The sequence below is a fragment of the Halteromyces radiatus genome (genome assembly GCF_025201355.1).
Source record: "Halteromyces radiatus strain CBS 162.75 chromosome Unknown BX664scaffold_2, whole genome shotgun sequence".
In the NCBI taxonomy this organism is placed as follows: Eukaryota; Fungi; Mucoromycota; class Mucoromycetes; order Mucorales; family Cunninghamellaceae; genus Halteromyces; species Halteromyces radiatus.
This window is the reverse complement of record NW_026251688.1, coordinates 3,518,475-3,545,569: the sequence shown is the minus strand read 5'-3', so window position 1 is coordinate 3,545,569 and position 27,095 is coordinate 3,518,475. Positions and strand designations below refer to the sequence as shown.

Sequence of the window (27,095 nt, the reverse complement as noted above, 5' to 3'; positions counted from 1 at the left end):
TAGAATAAATAAAATGGTGTTATCTTCCATGATATCGTAAGATCTTGAATTGGAAATAGTGATGCTAACGATGTTTGATAATAAAAATGATAATTTATGGATAGTATGACCTGCTTGAAAGAATGATTAAAATCTTCATCCAATAGTGAGCAAAACAAATCTTGTAGACCAACCAGTGAAGTCCGCCTTCCGCATAGATCAAACAAATCGTAACTAAATATTTTACTAATCAATCAAACAGTAATCAAACAAAAGAAATGTTAATATCAATTCATTTCAAAAACAGGAAGTTTATTTGATCCAAAACCAAAAAAAAAGATAATAAAAAAGTAGTCGGCGTAGTTTGTACAAAAGAGGGAAGAAAACTATCATCTAATTCAATTCATCCACATGTAATTGACCAGATTTCACACCTAAATAATAAAAAAAATATAAAGTGAATCAGAAAAGAGAAAGAGAAAAAAAAATGACTTACTTTCACTGAGAGGGGTGGCTGTGATTGTATGCCGGATTTCTTTTTTCTTTTTCTTTTGAGGTTGAATGACTGCAACTGGTACAAGACTTTTATGCACTAAATAGGTGGAAACGGATCCCATCAGTAACCTATATATAAAAAAAAAATTAATTACAGATCGTTTTCATATCATTCTGTATTTACCCTTTCATTGTCCCTCTTCCTCGACTACCACACACAACCATTGTTAATGAAAGGCTTCGAATCTAATGAACCAAACAGGTATATTAGTACCTTTTTTTTTTTTAAAAAAAAAAAATCTATCCTTTTTATTTTTACCAAAGATTTCAATACATCCTTGACTCTGCCAACCACAGAATAACACACCAACTTGATATCATATAACATCATTTTTGATAATCGTTTTGTTGCTTCGTCTACAATCGCTTTCAAGGAAGTTTCAATCTAAGGAGTAAAAAAAAGAGTGTTGAGTATCATGATCCTTTTTTTTTTTTTTTTTTTTTGATTATATTCTATTCACTTTACTTCACTTTCCATATTCATGCCAGATTGATTAACAATGTCAGGATTATCTTCACGATTGGATACAGTGACAATATGAAGTTCATCATGATCACGTAACATAGTCCCCATGGTCCATTCCATAGCATGCAGGCTTTCATGGCTAAAATCACAAGCAACGAGATATCGACGTCGGTAACGTTCTTCTTCTTCTTCTTCCTCTTCTTCTTCTTCTTGACACACCGTTACCACTGTTGAGGATGATCCTTGTCGTATTTGATTACCTTGAGGCCCAGCACCATAGATCATCGTGACCACCTTTCGATCAGGTTGTTGAAACACCTTGTTGGTAGAGGGATCAGCAAAGACCAAAAGTTTGCGAAGACCAGGATCATGAGTGGAGATGGATCTTTCCCTTTTCTTGTTGTTGTTGTTGTTGTTATGATTATTATTATTGTTGTTATTGTTGTCTTTGGTAGAGTTGATGTTAATATGACGATTGGCTTCAGTAATTCTTCGTAATTCATCATCCGATTCATCATCATCATCATCATTATCTTCTGCCCAATACCTTTCATCTTCAATATCCCATTGTCGTTGTTCCATTTCATTCCATAACAAATCCACTTGGCTACTTCCTTGGCGAAGAGATCTTTTGATCTTATGGTCGGTTTGAGTTCGATCTGCAGTTGCTTGTTCCGAAGAAGTAGCGGTAGTCACTTTAGAACACGAAGGTATCATGGACGGAGGAGGATGTGTCAAGGAAGGTAGCGTCACCACGATAGGTTTGGCACTATCTTCTTTTTCTTCTTGATCATTGGCTTGTATATCATTTTCCATATCAGAACTATCATAGTCTTCTTCGTTATTATTGTTGGACATTTCATCCTGTTGTACTAATGTATTATCCACTTGGGTTGAATCCGCCGAATCCACTAGATTGATATCTTTGAGTTGATCCACTAACCAAGGTCGTCGAATAGGTTCTTCTGTGGTCAATGGCATAGAATCTGAGACAGAATGTTTTGATTGAATGTTTTCGTTCTTCGACATGCAAATTCTTCAATAATGGAAGAGAGGGAAAAAATAAAAAATAAAAAAAAAAAAATAAGTTGGGAAACTCTCGATCGTTTTGGGTTTCTCGTGCAATAAATTCATATACCGCTTGGTTGTTAGTGTGATTGTGTTACTTCTCTCTTTTTGCATAAAATCAACTATTCTTAAGATAAAAAATGGATTATCTATGTACAATTTTTTTTATTTTATTTTCATTGTTTGCTATATATAAAATTGTATGTAAAAAAAAAGAAGGTCAATATATACTACAAGATATAAAATATCAAAAAAAAAAAAAAAAAAACAATCTAATATAAATCATCATCGTCATCATCATCGTCATCATTGTCAACGTCACTAGGATGTAAGGGACCATCATCACGAATATAGCTAAAACCTTGAAATACATTTTGTGTTGATTGATTCAGAGGTATAGAGTCCTTGACCATAAAAGAAACTTGAGAATCAACAGAAGAAGGTACATGTTTGTTAATATTCTTCTTGGTATGATCCATTGAAAGAGAAGAAGGAATATTGATCGCCATAGAAGTTGATTTGTCTCGTTGAGAAGACAATGATGGAGGAGACATCTGTTTTCTTGCAACTTGATCCCAGCGAATATTTTTGAAGAAGGGATGTTTTTTGATATCAGTGGCACCATGTGTTGAACCTAAACGCTTGGTAGGGTCACGTTTCAATAGTTGTTGAATCAGATCCTTTGCTTCCATAGACAAATGTCGAGAGGATGGGAAAGACAATGGTTGATTCAGGATCCGCCGATAAAGAACATCTAAATGTACTGAATGGAATGGGGCATTACCAGTCAAGAGTTCATATAACAAGATACCCAAACTCCACCAATCGATTGCTTGAGTATATTCTTTTTTGAGAACCATTTCGGGAGCCAAATATTCACTTGTACCACAAAATGTCGATGTTGTTGTATTGTCTTTGAGTTCCTTGCATAAACCAAAATCAGTCAGTGCGATATGTCCCTGAGCATCCAATAAAATATTCTCCGGCTTGAGGTCACGATACACAACCTTGTGAGCATGGATTTCTTCTAAAGCACAGACCAGCTCTGCAATATAAAATCGTGCTTGATGTTCTTCAAGAATGCGATGTCGTTCCAAACAAGTAAAAAGATCCCCACCAGGTAAATAATCCATCACCAAGAACAAATGAGAAGCCGTTTGGAAACTGAATTTCAATGTGACAATAAATGGACTTGTGATTGTCTGTACAAGAACATTTCGTTCAGCTAATGTATGATCCACTTCATTTCGCTTGATCAATAGTTGTTTGGAGAGTACTTTCATTGCATATATTCTCTTGGTATCCCGTTTTTCAACCTTATATACCTTGCCAAAGGAGCCATGACCAATTTGTCGTAAAATACGGAAGCAGTTGGGTGTCAATTTTGTCTATATCAATAAATATATTTAAGTATAAAATCTTTTTTTTTTATTTTCCTTTCTTTTTTTTTTCTTTTTTTTTTTTTTTTTTTACCATAACATGACCAGAGTAGGTAGCTTGTAATCGAATTTCACCAGAACTAATATCATTTTGATCTTTCAATCGTAACCAAAGATCCAACGTGTTTCTTCCAAAAGTATATTTCCATTCAGTCATTCCTAAGCACAGATCTTCACCAGTTACTAAACGATTTCCACGATCAAAAACTTGTACAATGATTTTATCTTGATCCGTTAAAACATCACTAACAATGAAAGAAAAAAGAAGTATAAGATGAGTGGGATGATAAAAAAAAAAAAGATAGAGACTTACAAAGATTGTGAATATTGCCATTTGGGAGCACTTGCCCGAAGTTGCTTTTCAAAAATATCCAATGGTTCGGCTTCGGCTATTGTTGTTGTTGTTGTTGTTGATTGATCTAAAGTTGACATTGTGTTACCATCGTATTGAACAACACAATAAATATCGGCTTTCAAGGGATTGGTAAGGGTAAGATTTCGAGCTTCAACAATGACAAGATCTAATTTTCCTTTCACTTGGTCAGGAGCTGGTGTGGTAATGGAATGTGTACTTTGTTGTTGTTTGTTAATGAAAGCTGAAGTCAATGAAGTGAAAGAGTTACGTGCATAACGTAAAGATTCGCCTAGTTGTTCCAACTTGTCAGCCAAATTGACAGAAGGGAATTTTGCAGAAGTGTGGATAGTAAAATTTTTTATTAGTGAATCGGTATAATCAGTCATTTTATTTGTCAATACATAAAAATGAATAAATAAAAAAAAAAAAAAATAGGATATGATATAATAAAATAAAGAAAAAAAAATAGTAAAAAGAAGAAAAAAAAAAGAAAGGGGGGATTATATATATAAGAAAAAAAAATCTTTTGTTGGGGAAAGAAAAAATTGGGGAACAAAAAAGGCAAGCTGAGTTGGGATTGTTTGGAAGGGAGGTGATTTTTTTCTATCTATTTCAAATAAAAGAGTCAAACAAAAGGGGAAAAGTCTATCAGTTGCATAATCGATCAACCATTTAAACTATTCAGAATCTAAATATTAAATCATAGTATTAGTTAAATTATATAATACTTTAAGTCTCCCTTTTCTTTTCTTTTTTTTTTTTTTTTTTTACCTGTTGTATTGATGCACGTTCAAGAACTGACCATGTTAGCAATTTGGAAAGTAATTCTTGATCATCCTTGGATACTTTTCCTTTAGTTAATACGTCAGCTAATAAAAATGATTCATTGTCTTCTTCGTCACTTTCCACCATATCATCATCATCGTCATCATCATCATCATCTTCTTCTTCAGATATATCCGAATCATCATGACCAAAGAACCAGAGTTTGTTTGTATCAGGGTAATTGATCATTTCCTATATAAGAAATAGATAAGAAAATAATAATAATAAATCATGCATAAAAGTTTTTTTTATTTTTATTTTAATTTTCTTTTTTTTTTTTTTTTTTTACCTGTTGCATCACTTGCTTTGAAGGACGACCTAATGACTTAACGATCATACCAACTTGCTCTAAATCACCTTGACTAGGATAAAGTAATCGTCCTAATAACAGAGAAGCGTACATCACTCCCAAAGACCATATATCAGTAGCTGCAGTATAACAAGATGATCCAAAAAGATGCTCAGGTGCTTTGAATTGTCGTGTACCAATGTCTGCTCCATGAAGTTGTTTAGCCGGTTGATAATATGGTACCAATGGATGAGCACAACCAAAATCACTAATAATTACCAATGGTCTATGATTTGAAATATCGTTATCGTTGAAATGAGGGGGTGAATCCATTAAGATATTACTGAGACTGAGATCACAATGAGCTATACCGTGTTGATGAAGATAAGATACTCCTTGTACCAAATCTCGGAATGTTGCCAGAGCCAAAGGACGAGGCCAAGGTTGCTTTGTGAATTCTAATAGTGTATGTGGATAAAAAGGTAACGTCAAGCAATACGCGTCATCTAAAGTTTTGGCTTCTAAAAGATATACAATCTAAGAAAGAAAGAAAGCGAAAAGGAATCATAGTAAGTATATCAATCAAACTTTTATTGATTCAAACTGTATGACCATCCATAATTACTAAGTTGACTTTTCTAATCTTTTCCTATTTTTATTTTCTTACATGTTGTCGTCGAGCTTCAGTTTCCGATGATAATGCCAGTTTTTGAAAAGCCCAACGCTCCCTTTCATAATGTTGAAGAACAAGATTACCATACACTTTGTAATACTTCTTGACAGCGACTATCCTTGAATCAAGAGTTTCCTTGTCAATTATGGCAAAAGTGCCTTTCATGATGAAATGTTAGGAAGTGTTTTCTTCTAGAGTAAATAAAAAAAGAAAGAGGGAGAGGGACAAGAAAGATATATATATGTTCAAAAGAAAGAAAGGAAAAAAGAAAAAGAAAAAAAAAAGAGAATCATTGACGCCTGAAGCGAAAAAAAGCAGTTACACCATTTCAATTTTGAATGCCGACGACTTCCCTTCCGAGTGTCCCACATGTCTTCATTCATCATCGTTCAAAAAGGTTCAATGGAAGGAAACATGTTATTCTAAAAAAAAAAAAAAGCAAGTCATCCTTTGATTTGAGCTTGAAATTGAATGGATCTAAAATGATATATAAACATTATGACGATGATGATAATCGCTTATTATATATTCCGTACTTAACAGAAGAAAAAAAAAAAAAAGAAGATACATGAACTTTGCTTGATCATCTGGTTATCATCATGTAAAATACATAAAAGAAAGGTCATTTGCTTTGAGGATGATATCTGTTTTTTCCGCATTTCTCCACTCCCTTACTTTTAGTCTAAATTTCAATGGCTGCTAAATATCGAATAACCAGTTACTTGGATCTCCGCTGGTTACTTATTACTTCTTGATTAGTATTTGACAAATAGACAACGATCATTACATCCAACTATCTATTTTTCCCTGAATGGTGCCGTAAATAAACAAAAAAAAAAAAAAGATCAAATTGTTTATCAAAGATAGATTTGAAATGATGATTGAGTATAAAAGAAGGTTCTTTCCTTCACTTTATTTTCGTCTTCCCTTTACTGTTTCTATCCTTTTACCATTTTTCCTTTTTTGGCTTGATTCCAACATCCAATCCATCCTTTTTTTTTTTTTTTTTTGACAATCATATTCAATACATATTACTAAAAAGAAAAAGAAATCAACAGTAGTGTTACCATAGAAACAAAGAAGAGAGAATCAAAAAAAAAAAAAATGAAAAATCTTAGATCTCTTTTCATTCTTCTTGCCATTTATACGTATGGTCTAGCCACAGTAACAGCCAAGGCAAAACCATCATCCGAAAATACTGATGGGAATTCATCAGATGGAGGCATCGTCGTACCTAGAAATGACAAGTGGCTCGCTGAGGTGGATGTTTCGAATGTACCTAAAATTCCCATCAGACCTGTTGGATCTGGTACCTGTGAAAATGCAAAATGTGATGGTACAGATAATGACAAGTGTTTTGAAAGTTGTGGCAATAAAGCATTACCTACTGACATTTACGGATGTCCTAACGCACATGAATGGGCATTAACCTTTGATGATGGTCCCAGTAATTTCACCGGTCAATTACTCGACAGTCTGGATGCTTTGAATATCAAGGCCACTTTTTGTGTGATGGGTTCCAATGTTAAAAGGTATCCTGATATGCTTAAACGGGCTTATGAAGCTGGTCATCATATTGCATCACACACCTATTCTCATCCTCACTTGATGAGTCTGACCAATGATGAAATCATCTATGAAATGAAAGCTACCGAAGAAGCTATTCGTGATGTTATTGGTATCCGTCCTACCTATGTTCGTCCTCCCTTTGGTGAAGCAGATGATCGTGTCAAAGGCTTGATGAAAGCCATGGGTTATAAAATTTTACTTTGGAATGTAGATCCTACTGATTATGATGTTCATGCTTTACCTAATGCTGCTGATAAAATTCAAGGTGCATTCAAGGCCGCTGCTAATGGTATTGATACTGGATTAAACTCTCATGATGAACCTGGTTATATTAGTCTTCAACATGGTACATTAAAAAAAAAAAAAAAGAGCTTGCTAACAAATGATAATACTGATTCCTTTTTTTTTTTTTTTTTTTTTTTTTTTTTTTTTAAAAAAAAAAAAAAAGATTTGTACAAGAGTTCCATTGATCAAGTACCGGATGTCATCAAGTTCCTTACCAACAAGGGTTACTCTTTCAAAACAGCAGCAGAATGTATTGGCGACAAAAATCCTCATCAGCCCTTTCGTTCTGAAGGAAGAGTCAAGGCACAATCAGACGATGACAATAAGGAAGAAGGAAAATTACTAGATATATCTTCTTCATCCGTTACCGATGCTAATCCACCATCCATTGAAAATGAATTGGAAAAAAATACCTCCCCTAAGAATAATGAAATCGTTGATTCTGCTACTACTAACAATCCAACCACCACATCAGCAGCGACTTCCTCTTATCACATTTCGTTCTCTCTTCTATTCATATTGATGTTATTGATCTCTTCTCGTTCATAAATTTTTTCCCTCCTATTACTAATGATCGTTCACTCTATATTAATAAAACCTCTGGCAATTTATTTGATGATGATGATGATGATTGTATGATGATGATGATTGTATGATGATGATGATTGTATGATGATGATGATTGTATGATGATGATGATTGTATGATGATGATGATTGTATGATGATGATGATTGTATGATGATGATGATTGTATGATGATGATGATTGTATGATGATGATGATTGTATGATGATGATTGTATGATGATGATGATTGTATGATGATGATGATTGTATGATGATGATGATTGTATGGCGATAATGATTGTATGATGATGATGATGATTTCTGAGTGAATTACAAAAATATATGTCCGTCCCAAGTGATGTTAGTGTGCAAAAAGACAATGGTTCGAATTTTTCAAATGCGATTTTCTCGCTATGGGGCAAGTAAACCAATGAAAAGCCATTATCCATTGTTAACTACTTTTTAATAATGCAGCCAATGGCGAAGAGAGTTTGTGGTTTGGTGGGATGAAGAACAAAATAGGATCCATTTTTTGATTTTACAGCCAAAATTTTGGAACTCCCCAGCCAAACTTTGGCTGTAAAAATAAATCGTCAGGGGGTCATCAGGCAATTTTTCGAAAAATGAATGAAATGTTTTTGCAACCATTGTACGTTAGGTAAGTGATAAAATGTCATTAGATGTTATTAGATTACTTTTTTGCGAGGAATCCAATGATGGTCATTTTATTGGATGATGACCATTATTGGATGAGAAATGATGATATTGACTTTTTATTTTTTAATTTACTGGATAAATGAAAAGGTACGATATAAATTGTTATTGATGCAAGTGAAAGAGAATGTTTCAAGTATGTTCGATCGAAATTTGGTACAATGATGATCATTTCTGAATGAGTTGCAAATATCCAACTGCTAGACGACTGTATAGAAAAAGCAATTTTATTGGCTAATTTTGAGGAGCGTAAAAGTAAAGCTAGGAGTTCACTTTTTTTTTTTTTTTTTTTTCTGCAACACTTCTTGTTCCTCTTTTCTAACTTGCCACAAACTTTTTTTTTTTTTTTTTTACTTTATTCATACAACTTTAAATACCCAGCAGTAACTTTCCATATGTTAGCGACAGGGTTGGGTGTCACCGTATTCATGTCACTTTCTTTTTGGATGACGATCGCCTTGTTATGTGGATGGACTATTTTTACCTTTTTCAAACTACGTGTCAAAAAGTCAATCCAGCCGAATCGTATTCAACTTTTACAAGACCTAGGTTTTACTAGTCAAGAGGAACCTGTCTTTTTAGGATTCTTTCATCCATATTGGTAACCATAAAATGAATCAATACTAATACCTTTGAACTCAATGATTCTTTTATTATTATTATTATTATCAGTGATGCTGGTGGTGGTGGGGAAAGAGTTTTATGGACAGCTCTTCGTGATGTTCAACGTGAATTTCCACAGGTTATATGTGTAGTTTATACTGGAGATATCAATGTATCTCGAGAACAGATCATTCTGAAAGTTAAGGTAAGATTAAGAAACCTGATGATACTTCATCTGATACTAACTTGTTATTCCTTGTTTATAGACTCGATTCAATATTGAGTTAGATCCAAGAAGACTTGCTTTTATATATTTGACAAATCGATATCTGATAGAAGATGGTCGGTAAGTAGAGAATGGAAATTAGTTTATGTGGTAAGAGAGGCTGTGTTGACGATTGAATTCTGTTTTTTTACTTGTGATGATTTATAGGTTTACTCGATTCACATTGATACTTCAAAGTCTGGCGTCAGTCCTAGTTGGTTACAAAGCTTTAATTCAATTGGTTCCTGATGTTTATTTTGACACTATGGGTTATGCATTTACGTATCCTTTAGTTCATTTCCTGGCAAATATCAAGATCGCTGCATACGTTCATTACCCAACTATTAGGTAATCTCTTGAATATATATATATATATTTACACGATGATTGATCTCTTTATACATATTTATATGTATTTATAGCTCTGACATGCTCCAAAGAGTTTATGAACGACGAGCACAATACAACAATAGTGCTGATCTTGCCAATAGTTGGATATGGACAACTGGAAAATTAATGTAAGTATGTAGGAAACATTTTTGGGGAATATAGGTTAAGATAATGCCTTCTTTTTTTTCACTATTCTAATAGATACTATCGTATGTTTGCCAAAATGTACAGTTTTTGTGGATCATTCGCAGAAGTGGTGATGGTAAACTCAACATGGACCAAAGGACATATTGATGAATTGTGGGGCACGAATGCAGATATTGTTTATCCACCTTGTGATACTGAACGATTGAATGAATTACCTTTGACTGGTCGACAATCTATGATAGTTAGTGTGGCTCAATTTAGGTAAAGAACAAACATAAAAAAAAGAATGAGTGATTTTCTTATATATATATTTATACATTTAGACCAGAAAAGGATCATTCTTTACAATTAATGGCGATGGGAAGATTATTGAAGAAATATCCAGAATGGAAATCAAAAAAATCGATGGAACTGGTATTGATTGGTAGTTCAAGAAATGAAGATGATGAACAACGAATTGCGAAATTACGTCAAGAATGTCAACAACTTGGAATCGAAGATAGAGTACGATTTGAAATCAACGCATCATTTGATTTATTAGTAGAAAATTTAGGTAAAGGCAAGGTTGGACTTCATACAATGTGGAACGAACATTTTGGAATTGTGGTAGTAGAATATCAAGCTGCTGGTTTGATCCCTGTTGCTCATAAATCTGCTGGACCAAAGATGGATATTGTTGTAGATTATGATGGAAAACCTACTGGTAAAAAGAAAAAATAACAATGATAAAAAAAAAAAGAGTTCCTTACAATGATGCTCCTTTTATCTCTCTATATAGGATTCCTGGCTGATTCCGTAGAAAGTTTTGCAGATAGTCTACATGCAGCATTATCATTGACTGATGAAGAATATATTACTATGGCAACCAGTGCTCGAGCATCCTCATCAGATAGATTTTCAGAATTATCTTTTAGTATAGAACTATTACGATCATTACGTCGATGTTTAACTTGAAATTATTATTATGAATAAAATAATTATATATATATATATATATATTTTATTTTACCCTCAAAATACTGTATTCCTCCTTTTGTTCTTCTTGATATTCTCCACCCCTACCTCAAATCATTTTTTTTTTTTTTATTTTAGTGATCATCTTTTAACTTTCAAGAGGAGGTGAGAAGGATTACCTTATTGGGATGGGGTTACACCAATCTATATATTATTTTGATACTCATTTTTTTTTTTTGAACTTTTAGGTCCTTTTCTTTTTTTCTTTCACTCTTTTTTGTCTATTTTTTCTTTATTTTATCATCATCATGTCTCCTTCTGCACTTCTTCCTGATGGTGTTGGTATTGCCCACTTACCTAATCAGCGTCATAAAATTGTATCGAAACGTGGTGCAAAATTTACTTTGATGGTATGTGGTAAGTTTTTTTTTTTTTCTTTTTTCTTATATTGATGATAAAAAAGGAATATTATTGGTATCATATCTTCTATAATAATAAATATATATATATATATTTAAGGTGAATCTGGTGTTGGTAAATCTACTTTTGTGAATACTTTATTCACTACTGGTATCAAGGACCCTAAAACTTTACATCTTCGACATACTAAACAAACCGAAAAAACAGTAGAAATTGAAATTACTAAGGCTGGTATGTGTCAAATTTATATATTATTATCAAAGTTACTAAATGATTTAAATTTTATAGAATTGGAAGAAAAAAATTTCAAGGTAAAATTAACTGTAATTGATACTCCAGGATTTGGTGATTATGTCAATAATCGCGATAGTTGGATGCCCATTGTGGAATTTTTGGATGATCAACATGAATCGTTTATGGGTCAAGAGCAACAACCTACTCGTGCTGGTATCATTGATCTTCGTGTCCATGCTTGTTTATATTTCATTCGTCCTAATGGTCATACGTAATGTATTTTAAATGATTCATGATAACAATATAACTCATCTTTTTTTTTTTTTTTTAATAGCCTCAAACCTCTTGATATTGAAGTGATGAAACATATTGGTTCCCGTGTCAATTTGATTCCTGTTATTGCCAAAGCTGATACTTTGACTCCTCAAGATTTGGCCAAATTCAAACGCAATGTAAGAAAGAAGAAAATAAATCATTTCTTAAGGAGAGTGTTATCATATAAAATGAAATACAAAAGGAATCTTTTTATTATTATTAGTATTCACACATGATCTTTTTACCCCATTATTTATTTATTTGATAGATTTTGGATGTGATTCATGCTCAAAATATTCAAGTATATTCATGTCCTATTGAAAGTGATGATGAAGAAGTGACCAATATGAATCAGCGAATTATGGACGCGATGCCTTTTGCTGTGATTGGATCTACAGAAGATGTTACTGTAGGAGGTCGTACTGTCAAGGGTCGACAATATTCTTGGGGGGTTGCTGAAGTGGAAAATGAAGACCATTGTGATTTCAAAAAATTACGCACTTTGTTGATCAGATCTCATATGCATGACTTGATTTCCACTACTGAAGAAAATCATTATGAAAACTACCGCCAAACTCAAATGGAAACTCGCAAATTTGGTGAACAAAAGTAAGATACAGAATAATAATAATAATAATTATTCTTATTATCATACTTATATTGACTATATCTTAATAGACCAAAGAAATATGAAAATCCCAAATTCAAGGAAAAGGAAGAACAATTACGTTTGGCATTCACAGAACAAGTTAAGAAGGAAGAAAATCGATTCCGTCAATGGGAAGCTCAGGTATTAAAAAAAAAAAAAAAAAAAAAAAAAAAAAGAGAAAAAGGAACATAGATGCATGCACGTTTATGTATGATACAAAAGACTGATGACTGATTGAATGCATTTCTCCTTCTTTATATGTATATATAGCTTGTATCAGAACGTGATCGTCTCAACAAAGATTTGGAAGCTCAACATGCTCAAATCAAAGCCATGGAAGGTGAACTGGAACAATTGTATCAAATGCAATATCGTAATCCTATGAGACGTTAGGTGGATGGTTCTATATTGTCTTCTCCCTCATACCCCCTCTCTTCTCTCTCTATTTGTTTTTTTTATCTTCCCCCTCAAATGACAAGTTATTCTTATTTTAGTTATCTCACGTAGTTTTTTTCTTTTTCTTTTTTTCTTTTGTTTGTATTGACCCTTCTTTTCTTCACCTCAAATCTTATAATTTTTTAAAACTCAAATAAAGACTTTTTTTCCCTTTTTTTTTTTTTTTTTTTTTTTTTTTTTTTTGACAAGATCGCCATGATATCACCACGCTATATTTTACGATCTACTCAACTTTTATGGAAACGATATCATTCTACTTATACAACACCATCAATTGAATATGTATATGGATTATCAAGTGTCGCCTGTGCTCTTCATGCGCAAAAACGTAAAGTGAACCAAATTTTTGTCCAGCACCGCTTAGATTCAGACAGGTACAGGATTATTCTAAAATACCCTTCTCCACTTTATTATTGACCCACCTATTCTTTATTATTATTATTATCCAGTATTTCCCATATCACCGATATGTGTCGTGAAAAAGATATTCCCATTAAAACTATGGACAAAGGACGATTGAACAATATGACCATGAATAAACCTCATCAAGGTGTAGTACTGGAAGCTTCTTCGCGATATACTATTCCTATCAAGTCACTTACTTGGTCATCCCATCTCATTGATAATACAAACGATACTATCTATACTGCACTTCCTACTTCCACCAAAGCAGCACCTTTTGTCTTTCAGAAACCCCGTCATAGATTACCATTATGGATTGCCCTTGATCAAGTTCAAGATCCTCAAGTAAGATACGAAAATTTTAAGAAGAGTAGTTTTATTCACATATCGTTCTATCTCTTATTATGATGTATCCTTTTTTATTTGTTTGCATAGAATTTGGGTTCTATCATACGGTAAGTATATATAAAAAGAACAATTCACTTTACCTTTATTCATGCCCTCTTTCTTTCTGTCTTTCTCTCTTTCTCTCTCTGTATCTATCATTGTTTCTTAGGACTGCTCATTTTTTTGGTGTGGATGGCTTACTTGTCTGTAGCAAAAATAGGTCAGTGATAAAAACTAAATATCAAAGGTATTGTTTAACTTACTGTATTCTTTTTATTCCATTTTAGTGCTCCACTGAGTGCAGCTGTTTCTAAAGTTAGCTCAGGTGCTATGGAAATCATGGATGTTTACACAACTCAATATTTGGTTAAATTCTTGGAGGTAATACAACCTTCTCTTTCTTTTTCTTTTCTGAATATAGCTGATCATGACATTGAAACCCGTTTTTTTTTATTCATAATGATAGGCATCAAGAGAAGAAGGATGGGAAATTATTGGCGCAGCATCGGAATCAACAGCAGCAAGTGAAGGAAATAGTAATAGTCAACAACGACCAAGGATACTTGTATTTGGAAATGAAGGCACTGGGCTACGTACCAATGTGAAAAGATGTTGTGACGTTTTGATCAACATTCCTAGCGGACAACAACGGTTAGAAAATGGTAACATGGTCAAACAAGAAGAAAGATATCCAGGTTTCGTCGATAGTTTGAATGTGGGTGTAGCCATGGGTGTCCTTATCAATACTTTATTATCCTCTACCTCCAATCATCATTAGATATCCCAACCTACACATCAATAGAAATAAATTGACAATATTGTAGATAGATATTTTTCTCCATTCAATGCATTGTATATTAATAAAAAAAAATACTTGATTTATTATGTATTCATCAATGCCAACTATATTTCATATTATAATACCCACTTTGCGTCGCAATGTCATAACCCTCAAAGTCACTATATCTACCAATAACAATAATATATAAAACAAGATCCTTTTACATTATATAATCATGATCAGTAGACTCTCCCATCGTATAGCAAATATTGGTAACACAAAAACATAAAGATGAATGGGTTGTCAATACAAAAGTCAAAAACAAGTTTGTTTTATTTCATAAAAGTAAGAATATAAACTAGAATGTTGTTGTTTTTGTTGTTGTTGCTATTTGTTTGGTGTAGAGAATCGAAGCATTTAAGGACCAGCAGTAGGAGCAGGGTTCATCTTGCGCTTACCACCGACTTGGTTGGTGACATTGACGAAACGACGGCTAATACAAGAAAAAAAAATATTAATCAGCGTACTTAAATACAATCAATAATCTCTGCTATTATATATTCGTCTTACTTGTAGACTTGTCTCATCTTGGCACGACCGGTCAATTGCTTCTTCTTTTCTTGCTTGGCAACCTATGCATAAATAAGAAAAATAAATAGTGGTTAATAAGATTCTATGCTATCATTTCATTCAATATTAAGCATTTTTTTTTTTATCCTTTGTTGACTTACCTTGGGGGTTTGAGACTTGACCTTACCGGCACGAGCTAAACTACCGTGAACTTTACCCTAATGAAATCAAAAATAAAAAAAAAGAAAGAATCAGTTCATATTCGTCGTTTTTCCTCCTAATCCATAAATATTTGATGATATCCATCCATCCATTCACGCTATAGAATAAAAAGAATCGATAGATGTCATGGATGGATGGATGGATGGATGTTCGTTTTCGCTTTACCATGATAAAATATTAATAAATCGAGAGGGAGAAAAAAAGAAGAAAAGAAACACAAAATATTTTGTTGTTGAATGGTATTTTCATCATTTGCCGCAGACACACCATACCAACAACAGTCTGGGATTTAAAATGTCGAATCCGGACCGTTTCTCTCTTTTCCCTCTATTGCGCATTGAGATCCTTTGTGGCTATCCGTCTCCCCCATTTTTTGTTTTTCCCTCTTTCTCTTTTTTTTACATCAATTCACTATGGGTAAGCATCCATCCATCCATCCATCCTATAAACACGTTTATCTATCTACTTGTACTATTATATGAAACATTGATTGACTGAACTTCTTTTTTTTTATATATATATAAATTAGCTGTCGGTAAAAACAAGCGCCTTTCAAAGGGAAAGAAGGGTTTGAAGAAGAAGGTGTAAGTATCTCGACGAAAAAAAAAAAATGAATACCATTAGGCAACAAAACGACTACGAATCATACTGTACGGGAAAAGACGTTAAAATAAAGAAAACGATGCGGACGAGTCATGATCATTTATTATTACATCAACATCATCCATTTCTGTCTACTTTATTCTTTTTCGTCTTTTCTTCATAACAGCATATACACTACACGACCGATACTCACCTCGACCTTACTATCTTTTTTATTCATGTATACTAGTGTCGATCCTTTTACTCGTAAAGATTGGTATGATATCAAGGCTCCTTCCATGTTCGATGTTCGTCAAGTGGGTAAGACTTTGGTCAACCGTACTCAAGGTCTCCGTAATGCCAATGATTCTTTGAACGGTCGTGTTGTTGAAGTGTCTCTTGGTGAATTGGCCAAGGATGAATCCCGTGCCTTCCGCAAGATTCAATTGAAGGTGGATGAAGTCCAAGGCAAGAACTTGTTGACCAACTTTTATGGTATGGACATGACCTCTGACAAGCTTCGTTCTATGGTCAAGAAATGGCAATCCACTATTGAATGTTATTTGGATATCAAGACTACCGATGGCTACCTTGTCCGTTTGTTTGTGATCGCTTTCACTGCCCGTCGTCGTAACCAAGTCAAGAAGACCACCTATGCCCAAACTGCTCAAATCCGTGACATCCGTAAGAAGATGTTTGAAATCATGGCTGAAGAAACCAGTGCTTGTGACTTGAAGGAATTGGTTACCAAGGTCACCTCTTCTGCTTCTCAATCTGCTCAAGATCATATTGCTGCTCGTATTGAAAAGGCTTCTCAATCCATCTACCCTCTTCAAAACACTTACATCCGTAAGGTCAAGATTCTCAAGGCTCCTAAATTCGATGTCTCTCAACTCTTGGCTCTTCATGGTGGTGCTGCCGCTGCTGCTGAAGAAGTTGGTTCTAAGATCACCAAGGACTTTGTTGAACCTCCTGTTTTGGAATCTGTGTAAATTCATTTATTATTTGATGTAGTGTAGTAATTTTTTTTTTTTATTCTTCTTCTTTTTTGTCATTATTTTGTGATTTTACCTTGATGGATTTCTCACATATAAAACCATCTCTGTCTCCCCTCACACACACACAGTATATATTCATATTTTCTCATTAAAAATAAAAAAAGTTATTTTTCAAATATCCCAATGATAAGGTTCTTCGGCATATGAAAATGTCCAATTTCCACTTTGTCATGAAAAATATGTACTCTACCCCGCTTTTTTTTTTTTTTTTTTAAAAAAAAAATGTATATTTCGATTGCAACTTGATTAAGTTTCTTTCCCCTTTTCTTTTTATCTCTTTATTTTTACTCGACATGAAAATCAAAGGAAATACATTTATTGTCACTGGAGGGTAAGTAAAACGAATGGTCTTTGCCATTAAACCAATTCATTTCCCTCGTGTCTCACTTTTTTTCTTCTTCTTCTGCTTCTTCTATTATTATTATTATTGTTATTATTAGTGCTAGTGGCCTTGGTGAAGCTACTGTCAAACACCTTGTAGAAGCTGGTGGTAATGTTGCTGTAAGTGATTGATTTGATACTTAGTCTACTTTCCCTTAATTGACAAAAGAATGATCCTTATAGATCTTTGACTTGAATGATGAAGCTGCGTAAGTTCATGATTGTCTTCGTTTTACTCTTATTGACTAATTGTTATTCCTTTTTTTTTTTTTTTTTTTTTTTTAATATTAGTCAAGCATGTGCCCAATCGTTAGGTTCTCAAGTATTTGTCCCTGGCAAAGTAGATGTGACGTCTGAAGTGATTGTACGCGATGCTATTCAAAAGACAATAGCCAAGTTTGGCAAATTAGCAGGTGTGATCAATTGTGGAGGTGTGGCGACTGCTGCCAAAGTGGCTCGTCGTGGTAAATCGGCTCATACTTTGACGTTGGATTTATTTGAATTTACTGTTCGTGTCAATCTGATTGGAACTTATAATGTATGCCGTCAAGTAAGTGAAGTATTGGTGAATCAAGATCCTTTTACTGATGATGGTAAAAAAAAAAAAATCACACCTTTTTTTTTTTTTTTTTTTTTTTTCTCCAAGAACTGAAGTAATCATCTTTTTCTTTTTCTCCTGTTAGGTGAACGTGGTGTAATTATCAATACAGCTTCCATTGCTTATCAAGATGGTCAAGCAGGACAAGCAGCTTATTCGGCTTCTAAAGGTGGTGTAGCAAGTATGACTCTTCCCTTGGCCCGTGATTTAGCTCCTGCTGGTGTTAGAGGTATGTAGATATCACTTCCATTTCAAGAGTGTATGATAACTCATTATTCTATATGATTTTATAGTTCTAGCCATTGCTCCAGGTCTCTTCCGTAAGTGAATGTTTCCTCATCTACCTTTTTCTTTAAGAAGGTAATGTATTGACTTGTATCATCCAATTTTTTTTATAGGAACCAATATGACAGCTATGATCAATGATAAGGTATTGAAGGATGCTGTGTTCCCCAATCGTATGGTAAGTTTCTTTTTTTTTTTTTTTTCCAAAAGACAATATATATGATGATCACATGTTCATTCCTATATATATATATATATCTAGGGTAATCCTCAAGAATTTGCCCAGTTGGTATCAGCTATGATTGAAAATGGTATGCTCAATGGTGAAGTCATCAGAATCGATGGTGCAACACGTCTTGGAAAACTGTAGTTTAGAATTATATATATATTTATCTACACTTTATTCAATAATAAATGACAGAAAAATAAGATGTCGCGAAAATAGGAAATAAAATATAGTAAGGATAGATGACAGAAGAAAAAACAAAAGATAGAGTTGTCGTATAATCAAATAGAGATATGAGAAAATAGATATCATGAAAAAAGAGTAACAAAAAAAAAAAAAGAAGTCCACCAATTGAGTCCAAGTTAGCATATAGAAAAAAAAAAAAAGAAAAAGAAAAAAAATGAGTAATACTTATGCAGATGATATCTTTTTATTCACTTTCAATTTAAGCGCGAACGCCTAAATGTATTCAAAAAGTAACAAAAAATAATAAAAGAAGATTAGGATCAATTATATTGACATGTAACAAAGTATAATGAATAAAAATAAAAACTTTATTGAATAAAAGTATAAAATGTTAAAGACTACCAATTGATATACTAAAAGTCAGTACAAAGAAAAGAAAGAAAAAAAAAAAGTAAAGAAAAACGGACTTTGAAACACCTCGTTCATAGTCTATGCAGGAAAGACATATCTCAAATGTATAAAAAGTCCAGGGCAATCATCATGATGAACCAGTACACTAACGATGATCCATCATATCAATAAAGAAAATAGACACTTTGTCTTTTATTTAATATAGTTTTCAAATAAGAAAAAAAAATGTCACTGATTCTCGCAGTATTTTTATTTTTTACATCATCAATTATCAATCAATGTGATTTAACATACTCTGGAGCGATATCTGAAAAGTGGTGATGCGACATCTATTTTGGGAAAGTTTGATATTTTACTTTATAACGAAACCCTGTTCTCGTGACACGACAAAAAAAACTTTGAAAACAATGTATATCCATCTATTTTTTTTTTTTTTTTTTGAAGGAAATAAAAATGAATTCATTTAATGAGTACAATAAAAAGATATTGATGTTCGTAATCGAAGCTAAGCCAATTCTTGATGTAAACACCATTCAAAGTTAGCAGGTACGATCCAGTCATCAGATTTTTTTTTTCAGATATTAAAGAAAGGTAAAACAAGTTCTTGTTTTTATTCAAAAAAAAAAAAGGAGTAAAGGCTGATCTACAGCTTGAAAACAAATGCTTCATTTGATGATAATACATAATCGAATTGGGGGGAAACAGATTGTAATGTGGATAAATAGTTGTATATGAAAAAGGGAAATAAAAAAAAATGAATGTAAATGATAAAGAACAAGAAATAAACAAATGTAATACTACTGCTAGATAGTGAATATATATAAATATATATATATACAAATATATGTATAAAAAGTTCTTTGTTTCTAAGCACCCATCATGACCTTGAATTCTTCAAAACTGATTTGTCCATCACCATTCTTGTCAGCTTCTTTGATCATAGCATCCAATTCTTCCTCAGAAAGAGATTCATTCAAAGATTGCATCACTTTACGTAATTCTTCACGATCGATGAATCCATTACCATTCGAGTCAAATACCCTATCAAAAAGAAACATAATGAGTTTGATCTGTTCTTGTCCTATAGTTTTTACTTACTTGAAAGCTTCCTTCAAATCGTCCACTTCATTGTCAGTTTTCAAGTTTTTCACCAAACCCAAGAATTCCTGGAAATCAATAGTACCATTACCATCAGCATCCACGTCGTTGACCTAATTATTTGAGTTGAGTGGGATAAACGGGAACAAAAAAAAAATATCAAAAAAAAAATATTAGTTCCATTTACTTCTTTTGGTCATCACGATTCTCTATCATAAATATATAGACCTTGTTTTATATCATCCTCCTCTTCTTCATATCACTTTCCCTTTCCTCTTTTTTTTTTTTTCCTCTATTCAAATCAAACTTTTTTTTTTTTTACCATATCTTGAAGTTCCGCTTCGTTAGGATTCATACCAAAAGAACGGAGAACAGTACCGAGTTCCTTGGCAGTAATAGTACCATCACCATCCTTGTCAAATAGTTGAAAAGCTTCACGGTATTCAGCAATTTGATCGTCAGTCAATTGATCAGCCTATATAGAAATAAAATAAAAAGTAAAAAGAATAAGTCACTTTTTCATTTTATTGTTTTGTTTTTCATCTTTTCAGCAAAAAAAAAAAAAAAAAAAGCCGATCGATAACGAAGAAAAGGTAGAATTTTCAATGGAAACTATGTTTCTTTTTTAAAAGTTCAAATCCTTTCCTTCTAAAGATCTTTTTCGTTTCTTTTTTATTTTCTATTTTACCATTTTCGCGTATATGTATTTAAAAAAAGTGAAAGAGAAAGAAAAAAGAAAGGAAAAAGAAACAAGAAAGGACGCCAAAAAAAAAAAAAAGACGGTGTTTCAAAATATATTTTTGTCTACTTTTGGAGAAATGTGGTAGAGCCAATCAGAAGCATCCAAAACTAAATAGTCATAAAAAAAAACATTGATCTAACTATTTTTTTTTTTTAATCAATAGCTTTATACTTTCTTTTTAATCAACAACATCATTTTGATTATATTCAATGAAAAATGATAAAAATAACCCATTTCTATCTATTTATTTAAACAAGCGCGTGTCTCCGAAGTATAAAACCATTTTTTAAGTGACACCAAATTTTTTTTCTTTCTTTAACATACAAAAAATCATTCATCATATGTAAATGGATTAGAAAAGCCTACCAATTATTGATTTCACCGGAGATATGAGTATCGAGAGGGGGTGACCTTTATCAACCAATGATATCATTTCCTTCAGCGTGAGAAAACGGGGATTTAAATTCCAAAGCTTTGCACACAAAAAAAAAGATGGGTGAGAAATATATAAAAAGAAGCTTTACCAGCTGCTTCATTTTTTCCTTTTTCTTTTTCCTTTCCTTTTTTTTTCTATTATACAGCAATAAACAAACAATAAATACAGAAATGTCTACTTTATCCAGCAAACAAGTTCTCTCTTTGGAAGAAACATATGGTGCTCACAAGTATGTATTCATTGACATGAGAACAAAAAAAAAAAAAAAAAAAAAGAAATACGATCGATCTTAATTCAATTTTATAATTTTATAGTTATCATCCTTTGCCTATTGTATTCTCCAAGGCTCAAGGTATATGGGTATGGGATCCTGAAGGCAAAAAATATATGGATTTCTTATCTGCTTACAGTGCCGTCAATCAAGGTCATTGTCATCCCAAGATTGTCAAAGCATTGTGTGACCAAGCTCAACGTTTAACGTTGTCTTCCCGTGCATTCTACAATGATGTATTTGGTTCTTATGCTAAATATATGTCTGATTACTTTGGTTATGATATGGTATTACCCATGAATACTGGTGCTGAAGCTGTGGAAACTGCTATTAAATTGGCACGCAAGTGGGGTTACGAAAAGAAGGGTATTCCTGAAAATCAAGCTATTGTATTGAGTTGTGAAAACAATTTCCATGGTCGTACTACTGGTGTCATCTCTATGTCTACTGATCCTGATTCCTATGCAGGTTTCGGCCCTTATTTGCCTTTGGTGGGTCCTGTTTGTCCTACAACTGGTATCACTCTTCGTTATAACAATGTTGATGATTTGGAAAAGATCTTGGAAGCTAACAAGGGCAAGGTTGCTGGCTTTTTGGTGGAACCTATTCAAGGTGAAGCTGGGTAAGTGTTGATTTTTTTTTTTAAAAAAAACAAGGGGAGAGGGATGATCAAGGGGTTTTATAGGATCTCTGTTTATGTGTATCGATATATGAAAAATAATTTTTTATTCTTTTTTTTTTTTATATAGTATCATGGTTCCTGATGAAGGTTATTTGAAAAAGTGTTATGATCTTTGCAAAAAACATGATGTACTCTTCATTGCTGATGAAATTCAGACTGGTTTAGCTCGTACTGGCAAGATGCTTTGTGTGGAACATGATGGCATCCGACCTGACATTGTCTTATTGGGTAAGGCGTTATCAGGTGGTGTTTACCCAGTATCTGCTGTATTGGCTGATCGTGATGTCATGCTTTGTATCAAGCCTGGTGAACATGGTTCTACTTATGGTGGTAATCCTCTTGGTTGTGCTGCTTCTATTGCTGCTTTGGAAGTCATTAAGGATGAAAATTTGGTTGAAAAGAGTGAACAATTGGGTGAAAAATTCAGAGCTGCTCTTAAGAACCTCAATAGCCCTATTGTCCAAACTGGTAAGTACAATCATATAGATGGAGGTACTTGACCTAATATATCAATTCTTTCCATTTTTTTTTTTTTTTTTTTTGTAGTCCGTGGTCGTGGTTTATTGAATGCTATTGTGATTGATGAATCCAAGACGGAACGTAGTGCATGGGAACTTTGTTTGTTACTCAAATCTCGAGGTCTATTGGCCAAACCTACACATGTGAACATCATCCGTCTTGCTCCTCCTTTATGCATCACTGAAGAAGAATTAATGGAAGGTGCCAACATCATTGGTCAAGCTCTCAAGGACATTGTCAATATGAAGAAGGAAGATATCCCCAACGAACTTGGTCATTGAATGGATATTTGTCTATAGTATTTCATAGTTTAAATAGCATCTAGTATATAACGTTTTCCCCCCTTTTTACAATTTTTTTTTAAAACAACATTCTATTCTATAATATAGTATTATAGATTCTTCCTACCTTCTCAATTCTTGTTTCTCTTTATAGCATAGACTGCTTCAATAAAGATTATTCAATGATGATGATGATGAAAAGATTTGTTTTATATGATGATATCATTCGTTATGTGACGAGATAAGTAGAGATAAGGTTTCTTTGGTGTAACAAAAAAGGTAACTTCCTTATTTTTCGCACGATGATTCATAGTGGCAGCCAATCATATGACGTTCCTTCATCTTTTTCTGCATGACTGATTCCGAATCAACAAAGAAGATCTAAAAAAGACAAATGATAACGCCTATTCAAAATAATCCCAAACCCAATCAATATTTTCTATTTTTTTTTTTTTTATTAACAACGTTCAAATATTTTATAAAGATCAGATAAACTAGCTAATTGTGTAATATAAGAAGAACCGTCTCGGACAAGTGATTTTGGTGCAATGAATCTAGTTGTTTTCATGGCTGGAAAGATAAGATGTTGTATTTGCCATAGGTATCGATCATGTCGTCGTTTGTATTCGGCGGGATTGTCTGGTAATGGACTAGGTGGTTCGGTACTATAGAATATGGCGATTTCCCGTGAAAGTGTATCCAAGCAAGTTTGTTCATCTTCCCAGTCAACCTAATCATAATAAGAATAAGTATGATAAAAATTCTTTCATTTTTTTTTTTTTTACCTCTGTTCCCAATCGTAATAAAAACATTGGTAGCTTATCCATGGTAGGTATATACCCTCTTAATAACATTGGTAATGCCATCAATTGTCCTTCAGAATTCACCAACATGGAAAAGTAATCTTCCAACATAGTTGCAAATTCCATCAATTTGCTCACTATAATCTATTTCATGAGAAAAAAACATAAAAGTTGAATCATCTACTTTTTTCTCCGCTATTCTTTTGATTTGTTCTTTTTATTTACCTCCGCTACTTGTTCCTTTGATTGTAATTGTGGGGGTAATGTACCATAAGCTTCTTCAGTATCCAATGCTATAGAGATGCATTCTTTGATAGAGATAGGTGTTGATAATTCAATGAATCCAAAATTGTTGAATTCAGCAAGAGCAATCTGATAAAACAACTCTTCACTATTATTCAAAAAAAATCATGTTTTTAAGTTTCACAGAGAGAGACAGAGAGAGATCGTTTCCCACACTTTATTTTTTCTTTTTTATACCTGATGACAGCATAGTTCACAAGATAGAGAGATGTTTGATGTTGAATTAATGCCAAAGTATCATCCACACAACCAACGAATGTATGATTTGATAGTAAATCAGTCATTCCTAGAAATCAAAAATCATGATATCAGTATATATATATATATATATAAAGTAATTCCAATTCTTACCAATATGTTCAGATTTTTTGACATTTTTTCTCAGGGTCAGAACGCTTGTCAAGGTCACTTCTACTCTATCCCGCTTGATCCGTTTTTGAGACTTTGATACCAGATCCACGGATCCGTCAGCTTTTGAGGTAACACCAGTGTCAGATGGTTTATTATAGCTAAGGAGGGAACACAAACAGAAATAAAATATAAAAGGGTTAGTTTTCCCACACTCTATAATAGTAGCCTGAGACACAAATTATCAATCAACTAAACTTACGTCAAAGTAGAATCAGTATCCATGTCGACATCTTCGTCATTCTTTTCTTCTTCAAGTACGTCGTTGGTACGTTTTGTTCCATTTGCATCATCTTGAATAGATGATATTGATGATTGTGTGCCATATGAAGCAATTGGCCCTGTCAAAAATGAATCCATTGTTGTTGTCCTACTATCTGTTCGTACTTGATGATATACTGCCACTTTGTTGGTTGATGTACTGAATACTATAAACAGATAATGAATTAATCAACGAGATCACTATACGTGGTTATAAAAAATGAGTGACTAACTTACAACTATTATCTGCATTTGTTGCTGGAGCGCCAGGAAGTAATGACTAAAGTAGAGAAGAAATAATTAGATGTCACCATTCATACCTTAAAAGTTAATCTAACAATTTTTTTTTTTCATAAAAGTGAGATTTACCTGCGTATAGAATGTTCTTGAACTATTCGCATTCTCTAATAATTCTTGGAAGACTTCTTGTATAGAATTGATGATCCATTCTTCATTTAAGAAATTGACCACTTGCTTGGTAGGATGAACATTGACATCGACATTTTCGGGTTTGATGAGGATACTGAGGTAAACAAATGGATGACCTCCTTTTGGTAAAAGTGCTGAATATACATTTTCAATCATACGTTTGATAGCAGGACTTTCCACTGAACGATCTAATTTTTTTTAAAAAAAAAAAGGATGTTTGTGATCCAATATTCACTCGTTTTGTACTTATATGTCTTACTGTTGATAAATAGTAATAGAGTTGTTCGTTTCACACTATAGTTGGCATTGGAAATGTACGATTTCATTGTAAAAGCCTGTGACTCAAATGTTCGTTCACCATATAGCAATTCTGTAGCTACTGAAGAACCATGAATTTGTCGTATATTGTCAATAATGGTAGCTGTCGTTGTTGTTTGTATATCCGCAGTCATTGATCCTTGCTAGAAAAGAGAGATAGAAAGAAATAATCAAGATTATAATTAGTTCATCCATATACGTATTGTACTTTTTAATGATGATAATTTTTTTTTCTCTTATTACCCTTTTGCATGAGAAACTAACACCAGCATTATGAATAGCATATCGACCGACAATATCCAGTATCCGATTGTATTCATCACTTGCTGATCGTAGAGCCTTCTTTCTTTGTGGCATATTGTAAAATAGATCCTCTGCCTAAAAAAAAAAAAAAAAATCATTTTAGATTGATCATTCCGATCCTTTTTTTTTTTTGACAGAACTTACGGTAATTTGAGTTCCATTGTTCCCAGCACAAGGTTTTGGATCAGCACTTTGACCTGGCCTTGGTGGAGCCAATTTTCCATCAGTATAATTAGCTCTAAAAGAAATGAATATATTAATACATATTAATACATATTAGTATATTCCATCCATTCTTACCTATATGCACATTTTGAGTCTTCAGTTTTGGTTGTGATAGTAACATGAGCTACATGAGAGATACTAGCCAAAGCTTCACCACGAAAACCATAGGTTGCAATGGTAGATAGATCTTCGAATTTCTTGAGTTTACTTGTCGTATATCGTTCGCAAACAATAGCCAGATCTTCTTTCTATTAGCAAAATAAATAAAATAAATGTGAGTTATTCTATTGACTTTTGAAGACTATATGTTTTATACTTTGATCCCATGGCCATTATCTTGTATTTGTAATAATTTTAATCCACCTTCTTTCGCTTGTATTTGTATTTGAGTCGAACCAGCATCAAGTGAGTTTTCTATGAGTTCTTTGAGAGCATTAGCCGGTCGTTGGATAATCTATGATTAACAGATAAATGATATATTCTTAAAATATGACTTTGTTTAAAGTATAAAACTTACTTCACCCGCTGCAATTCTATTTATTACAGTTGGATCAAGGCGTTTGATACTTGGTAGTGTTGACATTGATAAGAAAAAAAAAAAAAGAATAAAAAAAGAAAGAAAGAAAGCAGTTGGATTTTTTTTTTTTTTTTTTTTTTTTTTTTTTTTTGAGATTTGACGCCTCCACGCGGTCCATGGATTAAGCTATTT

At 33.0% G+C, this 27,095-nt stretch overlaps 13 protein-coding genes across 13 annotated transcripts; 7 read left to right on the top strand and 6 right to left on the bottom strand.

Annotated features, from left to right (window-relative positions):
* Positions 1 to 18: 18 nt before the first annotated feature.
* BX664DRAFT_293040 (uncharacterized protein) lies at positions 19 to 2,057 on the bottom strand. The gene is made up of 7 exons (XM_051542021.1): positions 1,825 to 2,057; positions 1,261 to 1,533; positions 1,001 to 1,206; positions 794 to 919; positions 659 to 720; positions 476 to 603; positions 19 to 413 (listed from the first exon to the last, which is right to left on the bottom strand). Exons 1-7 carry the CDS (start codon positions 2,027 to 2,029, stop codon positions 373 to 375), a joined length of 1,041 nt encoding a protein of 346 aa, XP_051403718.1. The 5' UTR covers positions 2,030 to 2,057; the 3' UTR covers positions 19 to 372.
* A 260-nt stretch (positions 2,058 to 2,317) lies between these two features.
* On the bottom strand, positions 2,318 to 4,310 carry BX664DRAFT_293037 (protein kinase A catalytic subunit). The gene is made up of 4 exons (XM_051542020.1): positions 3,821 to 4,310; positions 3,542 to 3,752; positions 2,515 to 3,456; positions 2,318 to 2,472 (listed from the first exon to the last, which is right to left on the bottom strand). Exons 1-4 carry the CDS (start codon positions 4,246 to 4,248, stop codon positions 2,341 to 2,343), a joined length of 1,713 nt encoding a protein of 570 aa, XP_051403717.1. The 5' UTR covers positions 4,249 to 4,310; the 3' UTR covers positions 2,318 to 2,340.
* Positions 4,297 to 5,933, bottom strand: BX664DRAFT_326485 (kinase-like domain-containing protein). Its single transcript, XM_051544243.1, has 4 exons — positions 5,644 to 5,933; positions 4,977 to 5,513; positions 4,634 to 4,879; positions 4,297 to 4,550 (listed from the first exon to the last, which is right to left on the bottom strand). The coding sequence occupies exons 1-4, from the start codon at positions 5,812 to 5,814 to the stop codon at positions 4,527 to 4,529; spliced, it is 978 nt and encodes a 325-aa protein (XP_051403716.1). The 5' UTR covers positions 5,815 to 5,933; the 3' UTR covers positions 4,297 to 4,526.
* A 743-nt stretch (positions 5,934 to 6,676) lies between these two features.
* On the top strand, positions 6,677 to 8,052 carry BX664DRAFT_383757 (uncharacterized protein; the record flags this gene model as incomplete). Its single annotated transcript, XM_051549136.1, has 2 exons — positions 6,677 to 7,564; positions 7,667 to 8,052. The coding sequence occupies exons 1-2, from the start codon at positions 6,754 to 6,756 to the stop codon at positions 8,050 to 8,052; spliced, it is 1,197 nt and encodes a 398-aa protein (XP_051403715.1). The 5' UTR covers positions 6,677 to 6,753.
* Positions 8,053 to 9,119: 1,067 nt separating this feature from the next.
* On the top strand, positions 9,120 to 11,144 carry BX664DRAFT_293032 (GDP-Man:Man(3)GlcNAc(2)-PP-Dol alpha-1,2-mannosyltransferase 1; the record flags this gene model as incomplete). Its single annotated transcript, XM_051542019.1, has 8 exons — positions 9,120 to 9,386; positions 9,458 to 9,593; positions 9,655 to 9,734; positions 9,822 to 10,001; positions 10,076 to 10,171; positions 10,245 to 10,451; positions 10,514 to 10,893; positions 10,969 to 11,144. The coding sequence occupies exons 1-8, from the start codon at positions 9,181 to 9,183 to the stop codon at positions 11,142 to 11,144; spliced, it is 1,461 nt and encodes a 486-aa protein (XP_051403714.1). The 5' UTR covers positions 9,120 to 9,180.
* A 124-nt stretch (positions 11,145 to 11,268) lies between these two features.
* On the top strand, positions 11,269 to 13,373 carry BX664DRAFT_326478 (Septin-domain-containing protein). The gene is made up of 7 exons (XM_051544242.1): positions 11,269 to 11,561; positions 11,664 to 11,795; positions 11,853 to 12,069; positions 12,133 to 12,250; positions 12,382 to 12,722; positions 12,792 to 12,903; positions 13,033 to 13,373. Exons 1-7 carry the CDS (start codon positions 11,453 to 11,455, stop codon positions 13,153 to 13,155), a joined length of 1,152 nt encoding a protein of 383 aa, XP_051403713.1. The 5' UTR covers positions 11,269 to 11,452; the 3' UTR covers positions 13,156 to 13,373.
* Positions 13,374 to 13,412: 39 nt separating this feature from the next.
* Positions 13,413 to 14,896, top strand: BX664DRAFT_326477 (RNA methyltransferase, TrmH family, group 3; the record flags this gene model as incomplete). Its single annotated transcript, XM_051544241.1, has 6 exons — positions 13,413 to 13,592; positions 13,668 to 13,965; positions 14,056 to 14,075; positions 14,177 to 14,227; positions 14,295 to 14,388; positions 14,474 to 14,896. Coding segments are annotated over 6 exons (955 nt in total), but the record flags the coding sequence as incomplete, so codon positions are not given.
* A 193-nt stretch (positions 14,897 to 15,089) lies between these two features.
* On the bottom strand, positions 15,090 to 15,796 carry BX664DRAFT_326472 (40S ribosomal protein S30). Its single transcript, XM_051544240.1, has 4 exons — positions 15,746 to 15,796; positions 15,520 to 15,576; positions 15,359 to 15,420; positions 15,090 to 15,281 (listed from the first exon to the last, which is right to left on the bottom strand). The coding sequence occupies exons 1-4, from the start codon at positions 15,746 to 15,748 to the stop codon at positions 15,206 to 15,208; spliced, it is 198 nt and encodes a 65-aa protein (XP_051403711.1). The 5' UTR covers positions 15,749 to 15,796; the 3' UTR covers positions 15,090 to 15,205.
* Positions 15,797 to 15,811: 15 nt separating this feature from the next.
* BX664DRAFT_293024 (40S ribosomal protein S1) lies at positions 15,812 to 17,342 on the top strand. The gene is made up of 3 exons (XM_051542018.1): positions 15,812 to 15,997; positions 16,110 to 16,164; positions 16,413 to 17,342. Exons 1-3 carry the CDS (start codon positions 15,994 to 15,996, stop codon positions 17,152 to 17,154), a joined length of 801 nt encoding a protein of 266 aa, XP_051403710.1. The 5' UTR covers positions 15,812 to 15,993; the 3' UTR covers positions 17,155 to 17,342.
* An 88-nt stretch (positions 17,343 to 17,430) lies between these two features.
* On the top strand, positions 17,431 to 18,938 carry BX664DRAFT_326467 (uncharacterized protein). The gene is made up of 8 exons (XM_051544239.1): positions 17,431 to 17,551; positions 17,661 to 17,721; positions 17,785 to 17,810; positions 17,893 to 18,194; positions 18,285 to 18,428; positions 18,493 to 18,519; positions 18,598 to 18,662; positions 18,747 to 18,938. The coding sequence occupies exons 1-8, from the start codon at positions 17,514 to 17,516 to the stop codon at positions 18,852 to 18,854; spliced, it is 771 nt and encodes a 256-aa protein (XP_051403709.1). The 5' UTR covers positions 17,431 to 17,513; the 3' UTR covers positions 18,855 to 18,938.
* A 956-nt stretch (positions 18,939 to 19,894) lies between these two features.
* On the bottom strand, positions 19,895 to 21,155 carry BX664DRAFT_326465 (uncharacterized protein). The gene is made up of 4 exons (XM_051544238.1): positions 21,094 to 21,155; positions 20,728 to 20,880; positions 20,406 to 20,518; positions 19,895 to 20,348 (listed from the first exon to the last, which is right to left on the bottom strand). Exons 1-4 carry the CDS (start codon positions 21,094 to 21,096, stop codon positions 20,174 to 20,176), a joined length of 444 nt encoding a protein of 147 aa, XP_051403708.1. The 5' UTR covers positions 21,097 to 21,155; the 3' UTR covers positions 19,895 to 20,173.
* A 598-nt stretch (positions 21,156 to 21,753) lies between these two features.
* On the top strand, positions 21,754 to 23,336 carry BX664DRAFT_312315 (ornithine-oxo-acid transaminase; the record flags this gene model as incomplete). The annotated part of the gene is made up of 4 exons (XM_051542600.1): positions 21,754 to 21,812; positions 21,898 to 22,476; positions 22,604 to 23,004; positions 23,083 to 23,336. The coding sequence occupies 4 exons, from the start codon at positions 21,754 to 21,756 to the stop codon at positions 23,334 to 23,336; spliced, it is 1,293 nt and encodes a 430-aa protein (XP_051403707.1).
* Positions 23,337 to 23,737: 401 nt separating this feature from the next.
* BX664DRAFT_326459 (histidine kinase-like ATPase) lies at positions 23,738 to 26,992 on the bottom strand. Its single transcript, XM_051544237.1, has 14 exons — positions 26,904 to 26,992; positions 26,703 to 26,840; positions 26,462 to 26,634; positions 26,306 to 26,399; positions 26,102 to 26,236; positions 25,800 to 26,001; positions 25,481 to 25,728; positions 25,349 to 25,391; positions 25,053 to 25,278; positions 24,794 to 24,951; positions 24,620 to 24,728; positions 24,365 to 24,530; positions 24,122 to 24,283; positions 23,738 to 24,066 (listed from the first exon to the last, which is right to left on the bottom strand). Exons 1-14 carry the CDS (start codon positions 26,967 to 26,969, stop codon positions 23,794 to 23,796), a joined length of 2,193 nt encoding a protein of 730 aa, XP_051403706.1. The 5' UTR covers positions 26,970 to 26,992; the 3' UTR covers positions 23,738 to 23,793.
* Between the last annotated feature and the right edge of the window lie 103 nt (positions 26,993 to 27,095).